General features: G+C 44.8%; 1 protein-coding gene across 2 annotated transcripts in view; it reads right to left on the reverse strand.

Annotated features, from left to right (window-relative positions):
* Positions 1-170: 170 nt before the first annotated feature.
* The window catches only part of nexmifb (neurite extension and migration factor b), a 56,235-nt gene continuing 35,143 nt past the window's right edge, over positions 171-21,262 (reverse strand). For both annotated transcript variants that reach the window (XM_074648382.1, XM_074648383.1), the window contains exons 2-3: positions 10,392-10,522; positions 171-4,754 (exon numbers count right to left, since the gene is read on the reverse strand). In XM_074648382.1, the coding sequence (XP_074504483.1) occupies positions 532-4,754; positions 10,392-10,473 (4,305 nt within the window). In that variant the 5' untranslated portion in view covers positions 10,474-10,522 and the 3' untranslated portion in view covers positions 171-531. The remainder of the gene's footprint in view (positions 4,755-10,391; positions 10,523-21,262) is intronic.

Raw genomic sequence — 21,262 nt, forward strand, 5'->3', positions numbered from 1 at the left:
AAAAACAGATGAGGAGGAGGGGTGCGTAGATGTCACTCAATGCATTTGTGTATATAGCTACATCTTTAGGGAAAAAGGGGAATAAATACATAATTCAGGGGAGCTAGTTCTGCTGAGAAAAATACAAAAACAAAGTTCCTCAAAAAAGGCGACAGAACTGTTTTCAAGGCTTATTCTTTTTTTTTTTTCAGACAAAAATAAAACAAAAAACGACTAGAAGAAGAACAAACGAAGCAGAAACAACAAAAGCAAGAAAAATGCAGCCATGGTCGTTTCAAATCTCAATCAAGCTTGACACAATCACTCAATAGGTAGTTTGCAAAGTACAAGAAGTTTTTCATGCAGATATTAATTTCCTCTTCGGGCGGGGGTTAAAAGGAAGTGGGAGTAGTCAGGGGGAACGTAGTACTCATGCAGCTCTGGCATAGCGTCAGTGTAGGTATGCTTGGAAGGGGGGGAAGGAGGGGAGGGCTGAGCAGGTAGTGGGGGGGAAAGTGAGAAGGGGGTGCAACAGCAGCTGATAACAAAATATTACCTCAGTTTCTCAAAAGAGGTCATCAGTGCTATGTCCTTATTTGGGTCTCTCTCAGCTCGCTTCCCCTTCAGTGTCTCAATCCGCGGGAACTTTGCACTTGTCTTGTGGCGGTACAGCTTTTTGTGCGCAGGCCCAGGGTTAATAAAGTTGGGTTTATCAAACATGTTACAGCCCAGAGCTAGTTGAGGGAATAAGGGATGAGAGGGGTTGAATTTGGCCTGGTTCTTTCCTCCCTTTCCCCCTGCCTTTCTACCTCTCCCGGCCCCTGTTAGCGCTGCTCCCTTTTTCTTCAGGTCGGCCTCTGTGCCTGCCAAGATTTTGAGGGTCTTTAAGTTGAGGCTATTGGCCTCAGAGGGCATGCAGGCCTCCGACATGGGATTCCACAGTGGCTCAATGGAGGCCATCATGAACCTTTGGACCTCGGCCATGCCAGAGACAATGTTGGACAGAATATTGGAGGGCTCCTCGAATTCTCTCTGGTCGTCCCCGACCAGGCTGTTGCTCTCTGACCAGCCGGTGCCAGACCAGTCCCCAGTGCTGCTACTGTCAGTCAGGCCTGTGCCGCAACTACCTGCCTGGTTCTTTGCTGCCTTACCCTCCAACATGGCCTTTATCTTTTTGGTGGAGCGCGAGTTCTGTTTGGGGGTCTTGACCTTTTCTGACTTGGGAGCTCTGGGAGCCCGGACTTTCTTTGGGCTCTGTCCTGCAGCTGTCTGTTTGCAACCGCCTTTCCTCTTTGACTTTATGCTTTTGGCGACGGCCAACATCTCACCAGTCTGTTCGTCAAATTCGGAAACTCCCAGCTCCTTTTTATCCAAACGCAACACATCCTGACTGTTGAAGTTGTGCAGCGGGAACTGGCTGTCCTCCACCGTGTATGCATTTGCTGTGTGCTCTTGTTGCTGCATAACGTCACAGTTCCACTTTACCTCCCTGTTGCAGTCCATAGTCATATCACTCACATCCTGGTATTCTCCAACATTCCCTCCCATCTTCATCTCACGCCCCACCACCTGGGGGGACAGGTTGGGGGTCTCGGGAGGGGAGAGCTCTGACAGTGATGAGTGTCTAAACTTGTCAGGGGTGAAGTTGGAGATGTCCAGCAGGTCTGAGGACTCCCTGAGAGGGGTGAGGGCGTCCACACTCTGCTGAATCACCACTTTAGGACTGCAATGAGCTAAGAAGCTGTCTCGGCCCTCCTCCTCACCCTCTCGCTCACAAGACTTGAGGCTGAGGGAGCTGTAATTGCTGGAGGAGGCTGACAGAGAGCCCACTGAGTCATAGCTGATGAGCCTGCCATTGTCTGTGCACAGGGACCCTCTCTGGTATTGCACCTGGCCCTCCACACAGGCAGACTGACACACTTGCAGATCTGCCCCGGGCTGCAGCCCAGCCTCAGTCAGGTAGCTCTTCTCATAAAGTAGCCTGTCAGCCTCAGGGCTCAGCTGGCTGTAGTTAGACACTGGCAGGCTGTCATTCAGGGGCACAGCAGCTGGGAAGTTGTTGGGTAAGATGGGCGTCTCAGGGGTCTCGGGCCCAAAGCTCTGGCTGTGAGTTGCGCAGAGCTGCGGGTGCCACATCTGGGGAAAGCTGGGGCAGTTCTGGGGAGACTGCTGGAGCTCCGACTCGGAGGGAGGGGAGAGGACGCAGCTCTGAGCTAGCTGCAGAGAAGAAAACTGTTTCTCCTCTAGGGACAGCCCCAGAGGATACTGCTGCCTAGAGGGCTGCTGGGGGAAATAAGAGATAGCTGCTCCACCGGAGGAGTCTGTGGCATCTAACAGGGTCTGCAGGTATCCCCCCGGGATAACAGGGACACCCGCCTCCACCGCCTCTGAGGGGGGAGCTTTGTCAGGAGAGCAGGTGGACGAAACAAAGGGGAATTTCTCCTCGGATGTGAGAGCAGTGGTGGCATTGTCAGAGAAATGGGGTTTGACTGTAGTTGAGCTGACGCCTGCCTCTTCTAACCCAGCAGTAGGGTCCTCAATCTGTGCCGCAGCGACACAGGCATCCGTTTCATTTGTCACGCTCCTCCCCTCCTCTCCTTCTGCCTCTTTCATTTTCTTGCTCCTCAGCCGGGCTTCGCTTTTGAATTTCCTTATCCTGACTGTTTTATTTCCTCCCAATCTCCTCCCCTCCCTCTCCTCCCTCTCCTGGGAGCGGCTCTTGGCTGTGACTGTGTGCGTGATGGAGTTTGTGTCTAATGTGACTGGGAGTCCTGGGGCTGCTGTTATTCCCCCCGCCGTGGGGGTGGCCTCTTCTTTAGTGACACCTCCCTGGACCCGATCAGAGAGAGGGGAGCACTGTACTGTCGCTGATTGCTCCACAGCGTGAATCCTCTGAACCTTAAGCCTGTTTGCAATCTTGTATTTCCTTTTGGGATGACTAGAATTAAAAGGGCGATGATGGCGTCCGTTTAGATGAAAACCGCGTTGTTGTTTATCTCTGGCAGCCAGCTTAAGCTGCTCCTGTCTCTCTCTTTGCTTCTCCTGCCAGAAATCCTTCAGAGGAGCCAGTGTCTCGTATTTGCTTACTGTGTCGGTGTTTAAGCTCACAGTCGCATCCACAGGGTCCAACTTGCCCAGTTTCACTGACATGAGTCTCTCTCCTTTAAACCTGTTGATGATGATGTACTTGATGACCACCGGCGGCTCTTTACGACAGGATTTCCGGCGTTTTTTGGGGCACCAGTCCACGTCCTCCTCCTCTTTTTGACCAGAGGGAGCTTTCTCTTTTTTCTCTGCATTCTTCTCACTCTCGAGCGAGTCAACGTCATATAAGTAATCGTCACTGTATCGAACCTTTCTCTTGGAGCGCAAACCGTAGTTGAGAGGGTTAGAGGGGCTGAGCAATCTCTTCGAGTGTCCCTTCTTAAACTTGCCCTCCTGCAGGGTGTCTGAGGAGGAGCCGGTGCAGGAGCTGTCGTCGCTGAACTCGCCCGACTCCTCTGTGGAATTGAAGTCCATTAGGTAGTTGACTTTGGGAGTGGACATGGGCGAGCCTTGGGAACCATCAAGGGGGCTCCTACCACTGCAGTCCCCAGCCTTTCCTTCCTGTCCTGTCTCCAGGATGAGCTCGTCACTTTTGGGCTGAAGCTCCTCAGCACTCCTCCTCAAGACTCCCGCTCCTTCCTCTTTCTTGGCACAGTTGGCCAGGACGCTGGGGAAAAAGTTGAACTGCGTCTCCTCCTGGAGCACGTTTGTCTTTTCCCTCATGTTGTCCTGGAAAGACTCGTAGCGAATCTTCAGCGAACAGACATCACTGCTTAAAGTCGAATCGTCGTCTTCATCGTCAAATAGATTGTCAACATCTTCCTCGGAGAAGAGGTTGACCGACAGTTCATTCTTAGAACAAAGGTCCAGCAGCTCCATCTTACTCTCACTGATGAAGGATTCAAAGTAGCCCCAGTCCTGGCCAGCATTAGCCAGCAGAACCTCCTCTCCACTCACTTTGTCCAGTAACAGTCCCTCATACAAGTTCTTAGCTGTTCCATCATCCTCTGGGTCATCACAGTCCTCTGTTGTTTTGTTTCCATCAACTCGTTTGCCCTCGTCGGGGACTTTCGGCAGAGGAAAGCTAAGTAGCTGGTCAGAGAGGAGCTGTTCTCCATAGTGACTCACCGCCTCCCCCGCATGGCTCAGGCACTGGATGCTGATGTTGTTGATGTCAGAGAAGTCCTCTCGGCTCACGTCCCCTATCCTGACACTAAGCCCAGTCTCTGTGTCAGGGTTGGTGATAGGGTCATGGGGCGGGCTCTGGATGGAATTAGGGTCAGTGGCATCACGGGTCTCGATGAAGCAGCCGAGGCAGGTGCGGGTAGGCTGGAGAAGACACTCGTCCGTCAGGGCAGACACAGTGCCAGGCTCCATCATTGTAGCTGACAGAGGGAGGGCAACAGGCAGCAGAAGGGACGTCTTCTGAGTGTCTCCTGTTGGGCTCCAGGAGCTCACAGCTGGGGTGGGAAGTGGTGTGGGAGAGGGAGTGTGGTGAAGGTGGGGGACTACAGTTGGAGCGTCATCGGAGGGAGGGCTGGGGGCCGCTGTCAGGCCCAGAGAGGAGTCGGCACCGAGGGGCAGGGAGAGGGTCGGTGATGCAGGCGTGGTCCTCTGGTGTGTTGGGCAGGCCCGCTGTGAAGTCTCTGCGGCGGGAGGAGGCGAGGACGGAGGGAGAGCAGCATCGACGATGCCGCACAGACTCAGATCACCACTCTGCTCACATACCCCTGCAGGGAGGAAAAAAATAAAAGATTTCAGATCTATCAACTCTTTGAACTGTAAGTCTGAAGTTAAATTACATTGTTTTTGCTCTGTAGTTACACTGACATTTGTTCTGGGCTGCTGAAATGCAATTAGTGTCAATTAACCCCCTAGAGCTCCAAATGTCATTTTGTGATGCCAGCCTTAAACATTAATATTTCAGTTTTGGTACTAGATTCAATAAGAGGTATTAGCAGTGTCAAGTTGGGACTTCTTACCCATTACTGATTGATGTTCAAATGTAAAAGGCGAGAGGAAACACAGACGTAAAAAATTCCTACCAAATTCTCAGAGCACATAAAACCCAAAGCAGGTAACTCACAAATGGAGACACCCGCCTCATGTTAAGTCAACATGGTTGAGCTGCTAGAAATACAGTTTAACAGAACAAAATGAGTAATTTTATCATACGCTTCCAGGAAGCAAGGTCTCCGAAAAAAACACTCTCTCTGAGTGTCCTGACAGTGAGTGCTAGTAATCAATGGAATGACTTCTACAATTATGCATCATGTATTTCATGAGATAATAGTTACTAAATGGTTCGAATTTTGTGTTAAATTAAGCTTTCATTCATAGACAGAAGGTAGAAAAAGCCACCTCAAAATGTGACTAATTTGTTCATTGTAGGCCGTGTAGGGTTGCGTTAACGCGATAATTAACTCCACTAATTTCTTTAACGCATTAACGCAATCAATCTTTCAGAGGTTGTAGCAGGCTCAGTTTTAAAGTTAGAGTGAAGATACTGGTATCATCATGAAACTAAAAAGCTAAGGAATCCATTGGTACCAACCCTGTCATACTAGCTTGTCACAAAGGAGGTTAAATAACGCTCCCAACATACGCTATTTTGGCGAGGAAAAACTTGCATGTCCATTTTCCAAGGGGTCCCTTGACCTCTGATATGTGAATGAAAATGGGTTCTATGGGTACTGACGAGTCTCCGCTTTATAGACATGCCCACCTTATGATAATTACATGCAGTTTTGGGCAAGTTATAGTCAAGTCAGCACGCTGACACACTGACTTGACAAATCTTCTTTTAAGGTACATTTTGAACGGATAAAAATTAGTGATTAATTTGCGGTTAATCATGGACAATCATGCGCTTAATTGAGATTAAATATTTTAATTATTAAATATTAAATTAAGTAATTATTTTAGCCCTAGTTTATTGAAAATAATGTCAGCTGCTTTATGGAAATAATATACAACAATAATGCTATGGTATTATTTGCCTTCCTTTACCAACCCAAGAGCAATATATGAGATCAAATTATTGCAGTCATCTTGCATTACCTCCCCCTCCTTTTAGCATTTCATCTCTATATACGCAGATCCAACTTAGCTTAAGGTAACAAGATACCACCAAATTACACAGATTGACTGCAACAATAGCAGTAATGACTAAATTGAAAGTAGGTTTTGGTGATTTTCTCCAGGTCGATTGTGACAATGTCTTAATCAGTTGAAGACATCCATCTGATGAGCAACAATCAAAACCCACAGAAGCGAGCTTGTAGCAGCAGGCAGATAGCTTTGTTTGCTCTGCATAATTAGATGACAGCAGCGGAGGCAGGTACGTACACATGGGACACGACAGGCCCATATGTTGGAGACTGTATAACCAATATCATCTCTACACCTGCCTCCCTCTGCAATCCCAAGCTGCTGCCTCACACATATTCTTTAAAATCAAGCCAGAAATATTTAAATTGAAAAACATACCGCAGCAATTAATGTGTTCACAGAGGTTAACTAGCGACGTCCCCCATTTTAGAGTGGATGCGCCTCATTATTGAGGTAGTGATAAATGCTTGAGGGGGAAGACTGCTTAACAAACAGTATTCAACATGGCCGTATTGGCAGTGAGTAAATCTTTGAATATGGATATGATTTGAGAGTGATTTAACGAGGTAATGAAATTTCTGAGAGCAGGTCTCTCCGGGTCTGCGGCCTGCAGACACATTGGAGCAACCAGAACGCCTACTAAAAGCACACAACGGCGCTAACTGTTGTCCTTAATGAAGAAAACCTCAGGAGAAATATGCATCTCCTCTCTTCCTCTCGGAGTTAAAAAACTGTTACGGTAGCAACTTGTGAGAGGCTGCAGAAGCATCGAAGCGAGGCGTTCGCCATCAGTTCCCTTCAATCTGTGAGCAAAAATGACCTCAGAGCAAAAACATGCTACTGACATATGTTCTCTGTGGAGGACAGACATCCTTTCCTACATTTAACAACTATTTCACTATCACATTTTGAGCCACGTTCTATTGTATGGCACTTATTATAAGGAGAGGTGCATAGGAGGACAAGTAATGATGTTTTTGTCCAGACGTGGACACAATTAATTTGGATTTATTTAGAATTAGAAGTAAACAGTGCCAGTGTTTGAAATCTACCAAGTCATTTCCCAGCACTCATAGATAAGTAATCATTTCTTTATATTTGTCTTATCTCTTTCATTAGCCCTACAAAGCAGCAAAGCCACCAAAAGAGGGAAATTACAAAAAAAGTGGGAGAAATTAACTTCCTTTATCCCCTCCCCCTCCCCCCCGTGCTCGTGTGAAACCTAAGCCGCCACCTAATATTGCCAAAAGATTGTTCAAAATTGCTGTGAAACATTAAACTCATATTGAAAAATGTGTTTCCTCAGGGTTTATAATGGATTAACAATCTATCCAATCCAATGCGTGCGTGCATGTGATTTTCTGGTGTGTATGTGAGAGAGTGTGTGCATGCGTGGATGCATGCGTGTGTATATGCATGTGTATGTGTGTGTGTGTGTATGAGAGGGAGAGTGAGAGAGTGTGAGTATTGGCTTGGGGGTATAGTGTTATCGAGAGGCCATCTGTCTCCAGCTGGACCATTAGCTCTTCAGCTGTTCAGAATGTGCCACAGATCAGTCAGTCAGACAGGTACACACACACACACACACACACACACACACACACAGGGTCTTACAGCGATGACTGTAGATGACAAATCAAGTTTGACATTAGAGGTCAAAGGGGGATCGGCAGCCTCATAGTCACTGATACGTTATACAGCATAATGTTACAACTGCATCTGAGCTGGCAAATGTAAACAAGATAAACATCCAAAATACTCACTGCTGCCAGAATTCAATATCTAGCTTACAGAGAGAGCAGCTCATATACTAATAAAAAACAAGCTTTATACACTCTGAGATCATCCTAACACAGTTGCAGTTTTGTAATTGTGTTATCAGCAGAAGTGCTCCTTGAATAGTAACCGAGGCTGGATGCGACACGGCTCACGCAAGCTGGCACGGACGTTCACCGCTGAGCATATGGGAGGACCGCGGTTGCTGGCAGGAGGTGGTGATCTTCTGATCCTCGGCCCTGCCAAGCCCAGCCGTGCTAGACAGCCCGACCACCGCCAAACTAGACCAGACCAGACCGGACCAGTTAGCACACGGAGCTCTCGGAGTCTGGCCTGTCTTTCTATTCTAGCCATGATATTCAGGGCTTCGTGCACCTGAGGTAAGCCCAGGCTGCTCTGTGCCAGGCGGCTCCGCGGGGAGGCGAGCCCATGCCGATGGACACGGTCATGGACACGAGGAGAGAGAAAAGTTGGCGTCTGTGGCCTTGTCTATTAGTGTGTCAGATGCCACACGTGCACACACATCTATGCTTTTTCAATCTACCTAAAGTCACTTTATAAACAGGATAAAAACACAAGAATATATGACGACCGTCTGATACTAACATGAATCAAACCTCCATCCCATGTGGACAAATGAATTAAATAGCTCAGATATCACAATATGAAGTACAATGCAAATGAAAAACAGCTGACATGGCCTTTTCTTCCTTTTAATGGCTTTTTGAAATCATTCCTCACTCACATCCCCCTTTCCGTCCCCTTCCTCCTCCCTTTTTCGCTCCTCGCTATCTCCTTCCCTCCCAACTTCCCCGCTCCTTATCCCCGCTATATGGAGGCTTTTACATTCGCAAAATGCCGAGCTAGCCGTTCTGCAGCTCAGCCACCCGGGGCGTTCACTCATCCAGCTGGTAGGCCAGCCACAGAAGCTGCTTGCTACCTATTGCTCCATCTTCACTATATGACATTCTGTGAATGGTTGGGGGGAAATCAATCCAGCCGGTACAGGATGTTCATAATAAGTGGTGAGTAACTGCAGCATGATTCATGGCTATCCTCCTCTGAGAGCTGCCCTATTCCTGCTCAATGGAGCCGCTCTCACCCTCTCCTCTACCGCTCTTATTCCTACTCTCACTCTCCATCCTCTTTTCCTCTCTGAGCCTCTGAAGGAACAGACTAGCGCTGGGGATAATCTGTGTGATTCTCACAGTGGGGACCGGACAGTCCCCACTGAGCCTGACCAGAGCTGAAACACTGAGATAAACCTCATCTAAGGATCAGTGCTGCTTGGTAGAGGTAAACTTTAGGGGGCAGTAGGTAGTGGCTGAATGAGCACATTGCATCAGCGGGGCTTATAGTTCAGTAACAGGAAGAGACTACACTGCAGATGTACCTGGATTAACTTTAAATCAAGAGTTTACATCATGGAAGTATCGTTATTATGCATGGTTTATGTTATTGAGAATTCACAGAGGTAGCAGGTACAACTAGATAGATAGATAGATAGTAACTTTAATAATCCCGAGGGAAATTCAAGTTTACAGCATCACAGTTCCATAGTGCAAAAACATGTTAGTAAAAAGGCAGTCACTAGGGCTGCAACTAACAATTATTTTCATTGTTGATTAATTAATTGATTAGTTGTTTGGTCTAAAAAATTCAGAAAATGGTGAAAAATGTTGATCAGTGTTTCGTAAATGTCTTGTTCTGTCCACAACTCAAAGATATTCAGTTTACTGTCATAGAGGAGTAAAGAAACCAGGAAATAGTCAAATTTAAGCAGCTAGAATCAGAAAAAATTTTTTTCTTAAAAAACGATTAATTGATTATCAAAATAGTTAGCGATTAATTTAATAATCGACAACTAATCGATTAATCATTGCAGCTCTAAGTACGAACTAAAACCAAAAACGAAATAAATCAGAATAAACTGACTGACTTACACAAACACCCTCTTTTGGCTATGCTAATGACTGTAAATGAGTGTGAAAGACGGTTGCACCCTCTTTCACATTTGCACCTTTTTATGAGAAAAGGTAGATGTCATATTTGTCAGAATTGTGGAGGCATCGGGAGAGAGGATTATCAATAGCTTAAAAAGCTTCATTTAATGTTTCTTTTCAAATTCATTTTAAAAAGACAGGATGTGTTTCACCTTCCCCCTATTGTCAAAGAGATTAAAACCGAGGGTGAAAAGCTAATTTGAAAAAGCTACTTCAACTGTACGTGTGGTAACACTAATTGTCTTTTCAAAGTTCTTAAACTGAGAGAAACTGTTGTCATTAAGCTTTCGTTTATTCTAACGAATGCTTGATTATTCTCGGAAAAATGAGAAATTCTTCTCTTAGGTCGACAATCTCTATAATCAAAGCAAATTTAGAAAGTCAAAATTAACATTTTCATGCACATTTGTCATTTTAAAAGAGTTGGATGTTATGTTAACGAGCTATAAATCAAAGAAAAAAGTGTATAGTGTTCACCTGTGTTCTCCACTGCATTTGCATTCTCCGGTTCTGAAGTCTTCACGATCAATGTGAGACTGCTGTCTGTTAACACATCCATCAATACGGCTCAACGCTTCACCTCCTACGCATCATTTTGACTGTCCCACCTGTTGAAAAGAGAGAGCCAGAGAGACACACAGAGGAGAGAAATAGAAAGAGATGTGAGTACCAACGGGATCGTTACAGGGTGACTGCCGTGTGTCTCATGCAGAATAACATTAACAGCAGTACATTAGATTTCATTACAACAAAGGCAGACAAACACCAAGTTGCGGTAATTGAAGAAAAAGCTTCAAAACATGATTGAGACATCAAAGACACCCCCGGGGCACCAAACAATCACTCATCTCTTCTCTGTATCACAGATTCGTGTCGAAGATTAATCTAAACTTTGCCAACCAAGAACGTACACCAAGAGTCACAGCTGAGATCGCTATGGCAACTGTATGCCATACCATCCTATTTTAAGCTTCATTTAACATTTATAGCAGCGTCGTTAACCTATGCGAACCTTACATAGGCGGCTCTGAGCATATTTGTTTATTGTAATTAGCTGACTCCCTCCCTTCTGTGTGCCGCGGCATCACGGAAACCAACCCGGCTCTGAGAGGACAGATTAAAGAGATGTGACTGTGTGGCAATACTTTTTACTGTAGCAAGTGGAGAGAAAGTGGGGGTGGGGATGATTGAGTGAAGCAGGATGCAGTGCACTGGGTACAATGTAATACAACACAATGCGTTAAGGTAGAGAGAGAAGAGAGAGGTTGAAGTTTGGGGTGGCACACAGAGAAGAAAAAAGCATATTAACCTTGTGTGATTCCTTAAAGAATAATGATGATACAAGAGACTCTGGGCCAGTAAATGATGAACATTTGATGTTGTGGCCTCCTGCCTGTTTATATTGTTTTCTTTTTTTTCCCAGCTCCTGCAGTCCTTCTCTGGAGGAGTGGTGCTGCAGGATGACAAATGAGCCAGGGGAGGGGATCTAATAACACGATCTCCTTGTGGTGTGAAAACGCTGGCTGGGAGATTAAGACAGACGGCAGACAATAAGACAAAGGTAGTGTTGTGGCCGACTACAAACAACTGCCATCTCTTTCATCCTATTGCTTCTAAATGTCATTAGCTGTTCACTGACCTGAGCGGGAGAGAGAGCTACCTGAAGGGAACCCCTGCTTCAGCTTACAGTTGCATAGATACACACCGGCTCAGTGGGTAATTACCTCATGAGCCATCACAGCTGCTCATGTGTGCAGCAGGTACAAGGACCCTGCAGGTAGACCCAGCCAGAACCCGTTCTCCTCTTCACAGTGAGGCACTATTACTCCTAAAGCCGAGGCTTAAGTGCACATGGCATTTACAGAGCTGAGAGATGTTTTTGAGGTCATCTTGTATCACGCTGAGAAATTGAAATTCTACATCGGCCGATAGATACATCCTCTTCGACAAAGCATGAATTGGAATTGGATATCCCCTCCTGAACTGGCTGACCCAGATGAGCTAAGCCCGGATTTATCAATGCAACAATCCAGAGACTCCGACAAGACTCGGAAAAAGTGAAGTCACAGCAGCAGCACCCTATTAGAAATAGCCAGCGAGCAGCGTGTCTCCGGAGTGACAGTGACACAACACACAGCTGGGGATGCTGGTCAGGCTACAGAGGTCCTGCCATAGCTCAGCGCCTACAGCTGCTTGTGGATGTGTAGCGGCTTCATTGCATGTGTGTGTGTGTGTGTGTTTATGCCCAATTGCATGTGTGTTAGACAAAGCCCCAAGGCTGAGGATCCACAGCATCAGCATCCACTGGCGGAGGCTGCATATACAATCACATAAAGAGTGAGAGAGGGAGAGAGAAAACGAAAGCATTTCACAACACTCCCAACACTGCCAGCCAGCTCCAAATGTGTTTATTCTCCACATTATTCATGATTCTCCTGTAACCCCCCCCCCCTCCCTCCCTTCGCCGTCTCCACCACTCTGTCATGACCTGACGAGAGGCCATTTCAATAATGAAGATGGACTAACTGCAATAGAGAGTGCACATAAATTGGAGCTACGGCCAACAAGCATGTCCAATTTGCCGAGCGGTTAAGCCTGATGTCCGGGTGCAGCTTTAAGAGAGCGCCGCGGCTGCCGTCAACAGGTTTGCGCCGACCTGATTCATCCATCCACATCATTAATACTTCACACAGGGCACCAGCGTTTAACTCTGCGGCAGGAAACCGCTCTTTAAACGCCACACATTAGGGCACGTAATCACCATGCACTCATTTCTGTAGCGTTCAGCAGGTGTAGGAAAATGGCTAGCACTTATGACCCCGCCATTGTTCTTGCGTGTGCGCCGGGGTTCTTTGCACGATGACAAACAGAAATAGAGACAAAGAGCAAGAGAGAGAGAGTGGGAAAAGCCAAACAGAATGATTAGGATTTGATTCATCCTTTTAAAGCCCTCCTCCACCTCCTCCACACACCATGTGTTAATGTGCAAGCTGGATAACAAGATAAGAACATGTTTACTCGCTCTATATGGAACTTATCTGCACCACAATCTAATTCCTGCAAGCTCTTCCCGGATCCCCGTTTCACCGCATTTCTCCTCGATTCGATTGCATTTCTCTCCAGTGAAGCGGCAACAAGAGGCATGGCTGGACTGGGATCATGTATAATTGCCAAAAATCGGAAGCAAGGTCCCACAGCAGTAGCATACATAGGTACAAAGGGCCCATTGTGTCAACAGAGGGAAAGAGTCAGGGGCCGAGGAATAGATCCCCAACAGAGGAGCTCTCAAAGAGGGCATAGCGCCACGGGAAATACAGACAGCGCTGAAATGGCGACTCCTCTTTTCAGCACAGGTATACAGTTTCAGAGCAGGTTCACCGGCTCGCTGAGTAACCTGCCTCACACGCAACTCACGGTAATACTCTTGAGCTTGTGAGCTCGCAGCATTACGTGGTAGGAGTACAGAGAACGCACAAATCCAGTACAGACACAGTTAGACAGAAATACATAGACTAAATCACAGAATTAGCTGGTATGAACTTGTCTCAGTTGGAAGGCCAGAGTTTCTAAATTTGGGAAGAAAACATTCACTCAGAAATTCACTATGAATGGTAGTCTCTCCTTTCAATAGAAGCAGAGACTCTTTCATGTCCAGTACATAGTTCACCTGGTTTCTTTCTCCAACACCCAGAGACAAGCTGTGCTATCCACTAAGCCATCATGCCACCTCATTGGTCTCTCCATCCCAGTCATTCTCTTGTTAACTGATAGGTGGACTGTATAGCACTCCTCCTCGTCCTGCTATTGTCTGTGTTGTGTACATTATGTCTCTGTATGTTCCTTCCATGCTGCAGAAGAAGCAGTAACTCTACGGTTCTCTTCTCTCTCAAAAACATGAGCGTTGCTCCGTCGAAGGTCAACAGGCCTCCTCACCACCAATATGTCAGAGCTCTCCTCTTCTGAAGGCGCTGACACATCGTCGAGCCAACCTCAAAGACGCAGCGGAGCTGTCAATGACCGACAGATCAAACACTCTGCATCACCTCACGTCTGTTATTACTTGTTCACTCGAACATATCGCACAGGCCACCGTCGACTGACTGCCAGCATATGTTCTGTGCCTGCAATAACAAATGAGTTGTCAGTGTTTGTAATTAGAGCCAGTTGACGATGGATGAAATCAATAGCACAATATTAATAAGAGTTTTGTTCAGTATTGATATACTGTACATCACATCAGAATTACATTAAATAATCAGCCAGATGGTAAACAAGAACTCAAACCTGTATTAACTGTTTTTAGCCACTTAGGGACACCGCAACAAGCTGTAAACACAAGACTGACATATTAACACCTTGTAAAATTAATATGGTGAACGTGTTAGCAAACAGTTGCCAAATTACACATCCAGCAGACACGGAGGAACAGCATTCATTGTCTGATATTCACTCTCCTTTTATCACTATTTTGCTTGGTACTGAGCAGGTAGTGTACAGTGCGTTTAGCAGAGCTTCTTCTGCTGTAAGAGTGAATCAAAGCAGTAAAGTCGGGGGCCATGAAATCCAACACAATGAGTTAAAAGTGCTATAAAGCTTTAGAGTCGGTTAATGATGCTCCGTTGGTTCATCACTGCAAGTGACCCCTTTCAGAATACATGCAGTCATTTTTATTAAAGGTACAGTGTGTAGGATTTGGCTGCTTCTAGTGGTGTGGTTGCAAATTGCAACCAACTGAGTACCCCTCCGCTCACTCCAAGACTGCGGTAATGTGAGCCGCCAGGTGCACAACCATGGTAACACTTTGCGCCTTGATCAGAGGCTATTCTTAACATAATAACAGTACTTAACTAACTACGGTTAGCCAGTGTTTGGTTTGTCCGTTCTGGGCTACTGTAGAAACACGGCGGACTCCATGAAGAGGACCCGCTCCCTATGTAGATATGAAGGGTTCATTCTAAGCTAACGAAAACATAACGATTCTTAGTTTCAGGTGATTATACACTAATGAAAACATAGTTATGAACATTTATATTCCATCACTGCTAATAGATACCCCAAAATGTTACAAAATGTTCCTTTAATTGTTAATATTAAAATATTGATTATAGCTGCTTTAAATAACAAAAACAAATCTTATTTTAATATTCCAATTTGGGGATTTGAGGAAAAAATGGCCACACATGCTCAGCAACACAGTAGCTCCTGACCCGACAGGTGGCTAGTGTGTCAGGGCCATGACAGATCTACAGTATGTAGGTGTTTCCTGAATCATGCCTATATTTTAGTTTCTACCACGTCTCCACACAAACCTTGAAGATTGCTTGTCAGGTAATATTTGTGCTGCAGCAAAAGATATATCTCAATAATTTTGACACATGAAGAGAGAGAGAAAAAAGTCTTTATCTGTATATCTTAATTCAATGGTGCCTTCTACATGTGCTTCTGCCACTGTGCGTCTTCCCTGTCAGCTGTTCGGTGCTGTATTTGATCAAACATCCTCACCTAAAATCCCAGACACGGCCACTGCGATGGCAGAGATATGGTATCCGCTTGAGATAACCATCGTCAATCACAGGCTGCTGAAGAGCCCGGGAAGCATCTGATAGGTAGAGATTCACTGTGAATCAGGATTATAGAGCTGGATCTTTATCTGCACAGCAAAACCTGCAGAGCCACATCTGGACAATTGTAACCACTGTTACCTCTAAAGCCTAGAGGTGCAGGCCTCTGCTCGTATGTCAGGATCCGGCTTTTTCTCAGGAGAATGTACTGTCATTTAGTATTTTCTTCTTAATGAGATCACGGTTCTGCTCAGATACAGTATATGACTGACAGTTTAATCCTAGCTTGGTATGTGGCTTCAGAGATGACTGGATTTCAGCTCTCTCATCTGCATTCATTTATCTTTTAGTTAACATTTGTTAAGTTTTTGGTTACTGTCATTAACTGACTGAATAATATTTGCACTGTGAATCATGCACAATAAAAATACTGTTCCTAAATGTGTTGTTGTAATTTCAGTCATGTGATAACAGCAATAAAATCTGTTTCCCATAATTCTCTTGAGTCATTCGTTTTATAGACGTCTTTTGAAATCCCATATTTAAGTCACGTGATAACCAAACCATCTCCATGACAACTGAGCAGTTCCATCCTCAGCGGAAGGACGCGAGATGTGGAAACAAGAAAGTTGGACCTTGTGTTGAGATTTCTTTTTTTTTGTCAAGCTGCTATTTCCAAGGTCAACAATGAACCTTCAGCCTCCGTGGGGCACTAAGAGCTCCAAGTATAGCATCCATTGTTTACGAGGCTCTTTTAGACCGTGAGCTGCTTGATACTGTATGTATGTACAATATATATGGTAAGGGTTTTATGCACAATTTGGATTATTTATTCCTTGGGCTAGTAGGTAGAACTATGATACATAAGAAAGGAAGGATGGAAATAAACGTCTGTAAATCGACGGATAATTTTTTTTAGTTAAACCAACTACCCAGTACGAACACTTGAATAGCCGTTATTTAAATCATTAGGTCCTAAAAGTTGTAAAATGCACTAATAGCCAAATCCAGAGTTTTCCCTTCCTCAGTTCATGTGAATGAGAGGAAATGCTACTTTGGGCCCAATGAATGCGGAAGATCGCCGGATGATGCGGTTACTTTATCACTCTGCAGTCGAGCCATTTTGGCTTCATGCATCACTGAGCAACTCTCAGGGAATGAACGGGAGCCCGTATCCAACGCTGTATCCAGTTCTCTTTATACATCCATGACGCTAACCTCTTCAGGAGCCCCCATTGTTGTTGAGAACAATTCACCTCTCCCTGTCGTCTCACACGCACCTAAGCTACGCCTGTAGCTGCAATAGGTCCTCACAGGATGCCGATTGGTCCGTGTTCTGGCACAAATAAATTTTTGGAATGCCGTAGCAACGGAAATAAAAATACAACCTGACCTGAAACCGTTTAATGGAAAGGTAAAACACTGGCTGGAACTAAACCAAACCTGTGATCACTGATTACTGATTGGGAACATACATATGCAAATTGATTGTAATGTACAATGTGATTTTATGTGTAATGTGATTTTATCTATTTTTATGTTTTTTCTTAAAAACCAGGGACATGGTCTGCAAATTAGCTACGGATAGAAGTCCTATAAACATTGCATCGGTTACATTTTAATTAAGTGTAACAATGCCTACATGTATTGTCCCTGTCAAATAAATTAATAAATTAAAAAATTAAAACTTATTACCTGAAGCCTGACAATGGATTTTTGTGTAACATTGTGATATCACAAGAATCCAGCAGCTGTGCAAAGTTATATGCATATAGCATATTTTAAGGACATGGTGTTTTGCTTCAACATGTTACCAATAATAAAGTACTTATTGTTTCTTCTCAACATTAGCCAGAAGGTCAAATCTAGTAATGGGGTGGACACAAAAACATGAACACTTGTAAAATATGATTCCATGCATTACTGATCCCTGGAGAAAATACTGGCTTTGCACAATACACAGTATAACCCTGGACAAAATACAGTAACATTAACACCTTATTGTTAAATTAAAATTGTATTGTATTGTTTTGTATTGTATTAAATTGCAGGCTGATTATTACTTTGTCTTCACAACGATTGCATTAGATTTTATTATATTTTCCAAGTGTATTTTAAACATGTTTGTGTTATTGTGTCAGCCATTGAAATTTAATGGAGAAAAGCCATTACAGCTACATCCTCCAATTCTGTGCATGTCGGCTATTGAACTTTTAACAAATTAAAGATACTGCAATGTCTTTTACATTCTCTTTTTTTAAATTGAGACACTGTGTGCTTTAAACATGAGAAAATTAATTTAAAATTATTGAAGTTATTTTAAAACAGCACATTTATATATTTAATCAATGCACAGTGAAATGCTGCTCCTGATGATGAAGATGTTTTACGAAGGCGTTTGCGCAGTGAAATTTGTTATTAAGTATTTATTATCGTGAAAATATAAACGACTGAAGGAGATGGCGGATACATGTATTGTAAGTTAGTTAATAAAATTTAATGAACAATATTTAATTTAGTTCCTGTGTACAGTGCAGAACCAAACACACGCTGTACATGATATATAACTTTATATATTAGCTGATAACTGTCTGTTTCTCTGTTTATCTTTTACACAACCTGAGCTCTTCGACGGCGAGGAGAAGAGGACAGAGAGAGATAAGGAGAGGCGAGAAATAAGCAGAGGGAAGGTCAAGAGTGAGGAGAGAAACAAGCGATTACAATACATCATTGCATGCCACTAGAGACTGCTGCTGCTGCTGCTGCATGTGTTTACAGTGCTGCTTCATTCACACACATGATCAGTCAAAACAAGGCTGCTGCTGCTGCTGCTGCTTAAAACGAAAAAAAAGAAAAAAAAAGTGATGGGAGTCTAAATGGGGATGAGGCCCTGCCGGTGAATGGCAGAGAGAAGAATGGCAATGAGGCAGGTAGTAGGCGAGGTGTTAAAAGTTGATTAGTTTGTTAAAGGTCACATAGTCAGGCCTCATCAGCTGTCCCAATGGAGCACAGGAAGCAGCTCAGGGCCTCAGCACTGCTGCTAATGAGACAGAAGCAATGGCATCCGTACTAACATATGGATATATCTTGCTCGCATGTACAGCGATCTTCTGATGGTACATGAGCGTGCACGCCAGTACGAAGTTAATGTGATGACGATAACAAAAAAAACATCTCCACTAGCCTGAGGTTAATGTAACAAGCCCCGCACAAGAACACACAGTGCAGAAGAAGACTGGCTGAGGCATGTAAAGCGAAATTATTAAATCACAGAAATTGGGAATGCAATGTAGGTTTTTAACATGCATATGTACTACACAGCTCCCACACACACACACAAAGGTTTACACACCATAAACTTTCACATTACAGATTCATTTGCTCATTTGAGCAAATCTATGTTTGGTCCACCCACTGCTCTTGAAGGGTCAGTCTTATGAAACGATTGCGTATTTAATGAGGCTCCGCATACAAGCAGCTCACACACACAAGTTCACACACACACACACACACACACACACGTACACGCGCACTCCCATACACACTCATTACGTACACGGTGCTCCCACTCAGTACAGTTAAAAACATGCTGATGTATGAGTAACTGCTGATAAAGACAGAAGATGCATCCACCCCCCAGAAACACAGAGCCAAAACTACCAATCATGGCCAACCCTTCGAACGCCTCACTGACATATACACACACACACACACACACACACACACATACTTGCATTGCATGCATCAACTGATCTTTACTGCACCGCTGAAAAAAAAGATCAGCCATCAGAGATGCAATTATCATATTTCCAACAGGTGCATTTATTAGAGCTACGCTTCGTTTGCTTTACTGAATCTAAATCAGGCTGGGGGGGGGGGGGGGAATGGGGACCATTACAGCGCAGTGATCAGTGCTAATACAGCGACATAATGTCCTGCAGGTTTACAACGGCACTCTGTCAATGCCTGTTTCTCCCACAACAATGCCTGTCAGACGCATTATGGGTTGAAGTGATCAATATTTTTTATTACCACCACTTTGTTCTACCTCTCGCACATAAGCTCTAGAATAATTGACATTTATGCAATTATCGGGGCCAGCGCCTTTCTTTTCTACACAAGTGTGCATGTGTCTGTGCATGTGTCCGTGTGTGTGTTCCTTTCTATAAATGAACATGTGGCAGCATGTGGTTATGTATTAAAGAGATATGATTTGTGTTTGTGTACTGATCTGTGTGCGCTAGTGTTGGATATTGTGTGTATACCGCGTGCGTGTGTGCGTGCACGTCTGTTCATGTAAGAACTTAAAGTTAGAGTCCCTCATAATGAGAAGCCCATAAAGGTGAGGCTGGATCACAGGGAAAGGGCATCAGAACAAGAAGTGATGATGGTCGCTATGGTGTTGGCCTCCGCGGTAGCCAATCGCAGCTGAGAAAAAAAAAAAAGCACAGCACATGTAGTGACACAGAGCTATGCTGTACCTATTTTAATTCAGCCTCTGCAAGAACAGACCTGTGCCTACAGCGGAGATGGTGGAAAGAAGCAAAATCACACTCGATATCAGCGTTGGCTACAACTGCCATCAATGGCTAATCAATAGAGTGGTGCACCTATGGGAGACATGTTCCATTAAGTCTGCGGGTCAATGTGTTTGCCAGCAGATAGCACTGGTTTATTTTCCCTGACGCTTGTCCCCTAGTCCGATACCCCGCATGCTTTATTAGCTGCCCTGCTTGGCTCCATTGATACGTATCAGTGGTCACCCCCGGAGTCCTATCAGTCAGTGACTCTCAGAAGACAGAGGGTGAGCACATACGACATCTGACCTCTGACCCGGGATGACCCTCAGATAATTAGGTGTGTGTGTTTACCAAACATCTGCTCCGCTTGCACCATTACTTTACTGTCTGAAAAATAGAGTCACATTTATAACACAGACACAAATACTATTAGTGAGTTATGATGCAGAAGTGGGCTAAATATTGAGCGAGATTACTAACAGACAGAAGACTGCAGCCAAATTTCAACTACCCAATATGTTATTGGCTGGTTTAACTAAATTGTGAAAATGTGGGTATCGTTTGTTTTTAACATAATTTGTCCTGTGGTTGATATTTCTTTTTTTGTCAGCATCAAGCTCTTTTGTCAGCACGTATATGTCATCACTACACAGGCTGACAAACAGAATGTGAGAACATGCACCCAACACAAGCGCTAGTAATTAATGAAATGACCTCTGAATGCTGCACCTACAGCAGCCCCTTCTCATCACAGCTACACACACACATACTGGAGTAGAATGCCAGTCTGTAGCTGCTGGAACCTGCCAATTATTCTGTACTTTACTGGACCCTCGCTGCATCGGATGTGTGATTGGAATAACAACCATCCTCCGAGCCACGCAATTCTCCATTCCCTGTAGGGCGGCACTGAACCAGCAGGGGTAGACGAGATGGTAGCGACGACGAGGAAGAGAATGCGTACGAGAAGGTGGAAGAGGGAGAGGGAGAGGAAGCAAAAAGCCAAGGATTACATGATGCAGGAGAGGAGGGGGGATACAGGGGGAGAAGTCAAAGCCGGGGCTCCCTGGCAACATGCAGAGACAGAGGCAGTGTGAGAGTGAGTGCTGTCTGAGTGACACTCACTCTCATATCCCCCCCTCTGGGGAAATAACCCCCTTAATCCAGCGTGCTCTTTCAGATAGACAAGATCACCCTTCTTCTCCCAGCAAGGATATGAAACGCTCCCCCTTGTGATTCAAATACCAGGGATGAGGGCTGGAAATCG

This window comes from Sebastes fasciatus, chromosome 10, assembly GCF_043250625.1.
Source record: "Sebastes fasciatus isolate fSebFas1 chromosome 10, fSebFas1.pri, whole genome shotgun sequence".
Classification (NCBI taxonomy): domain Eukaryota; kingdom Metazoa; phylum Chordata; class Actinopteri; order Perciformes; family Sebastidae; genus Sebastes; species Sebastes fasciatus.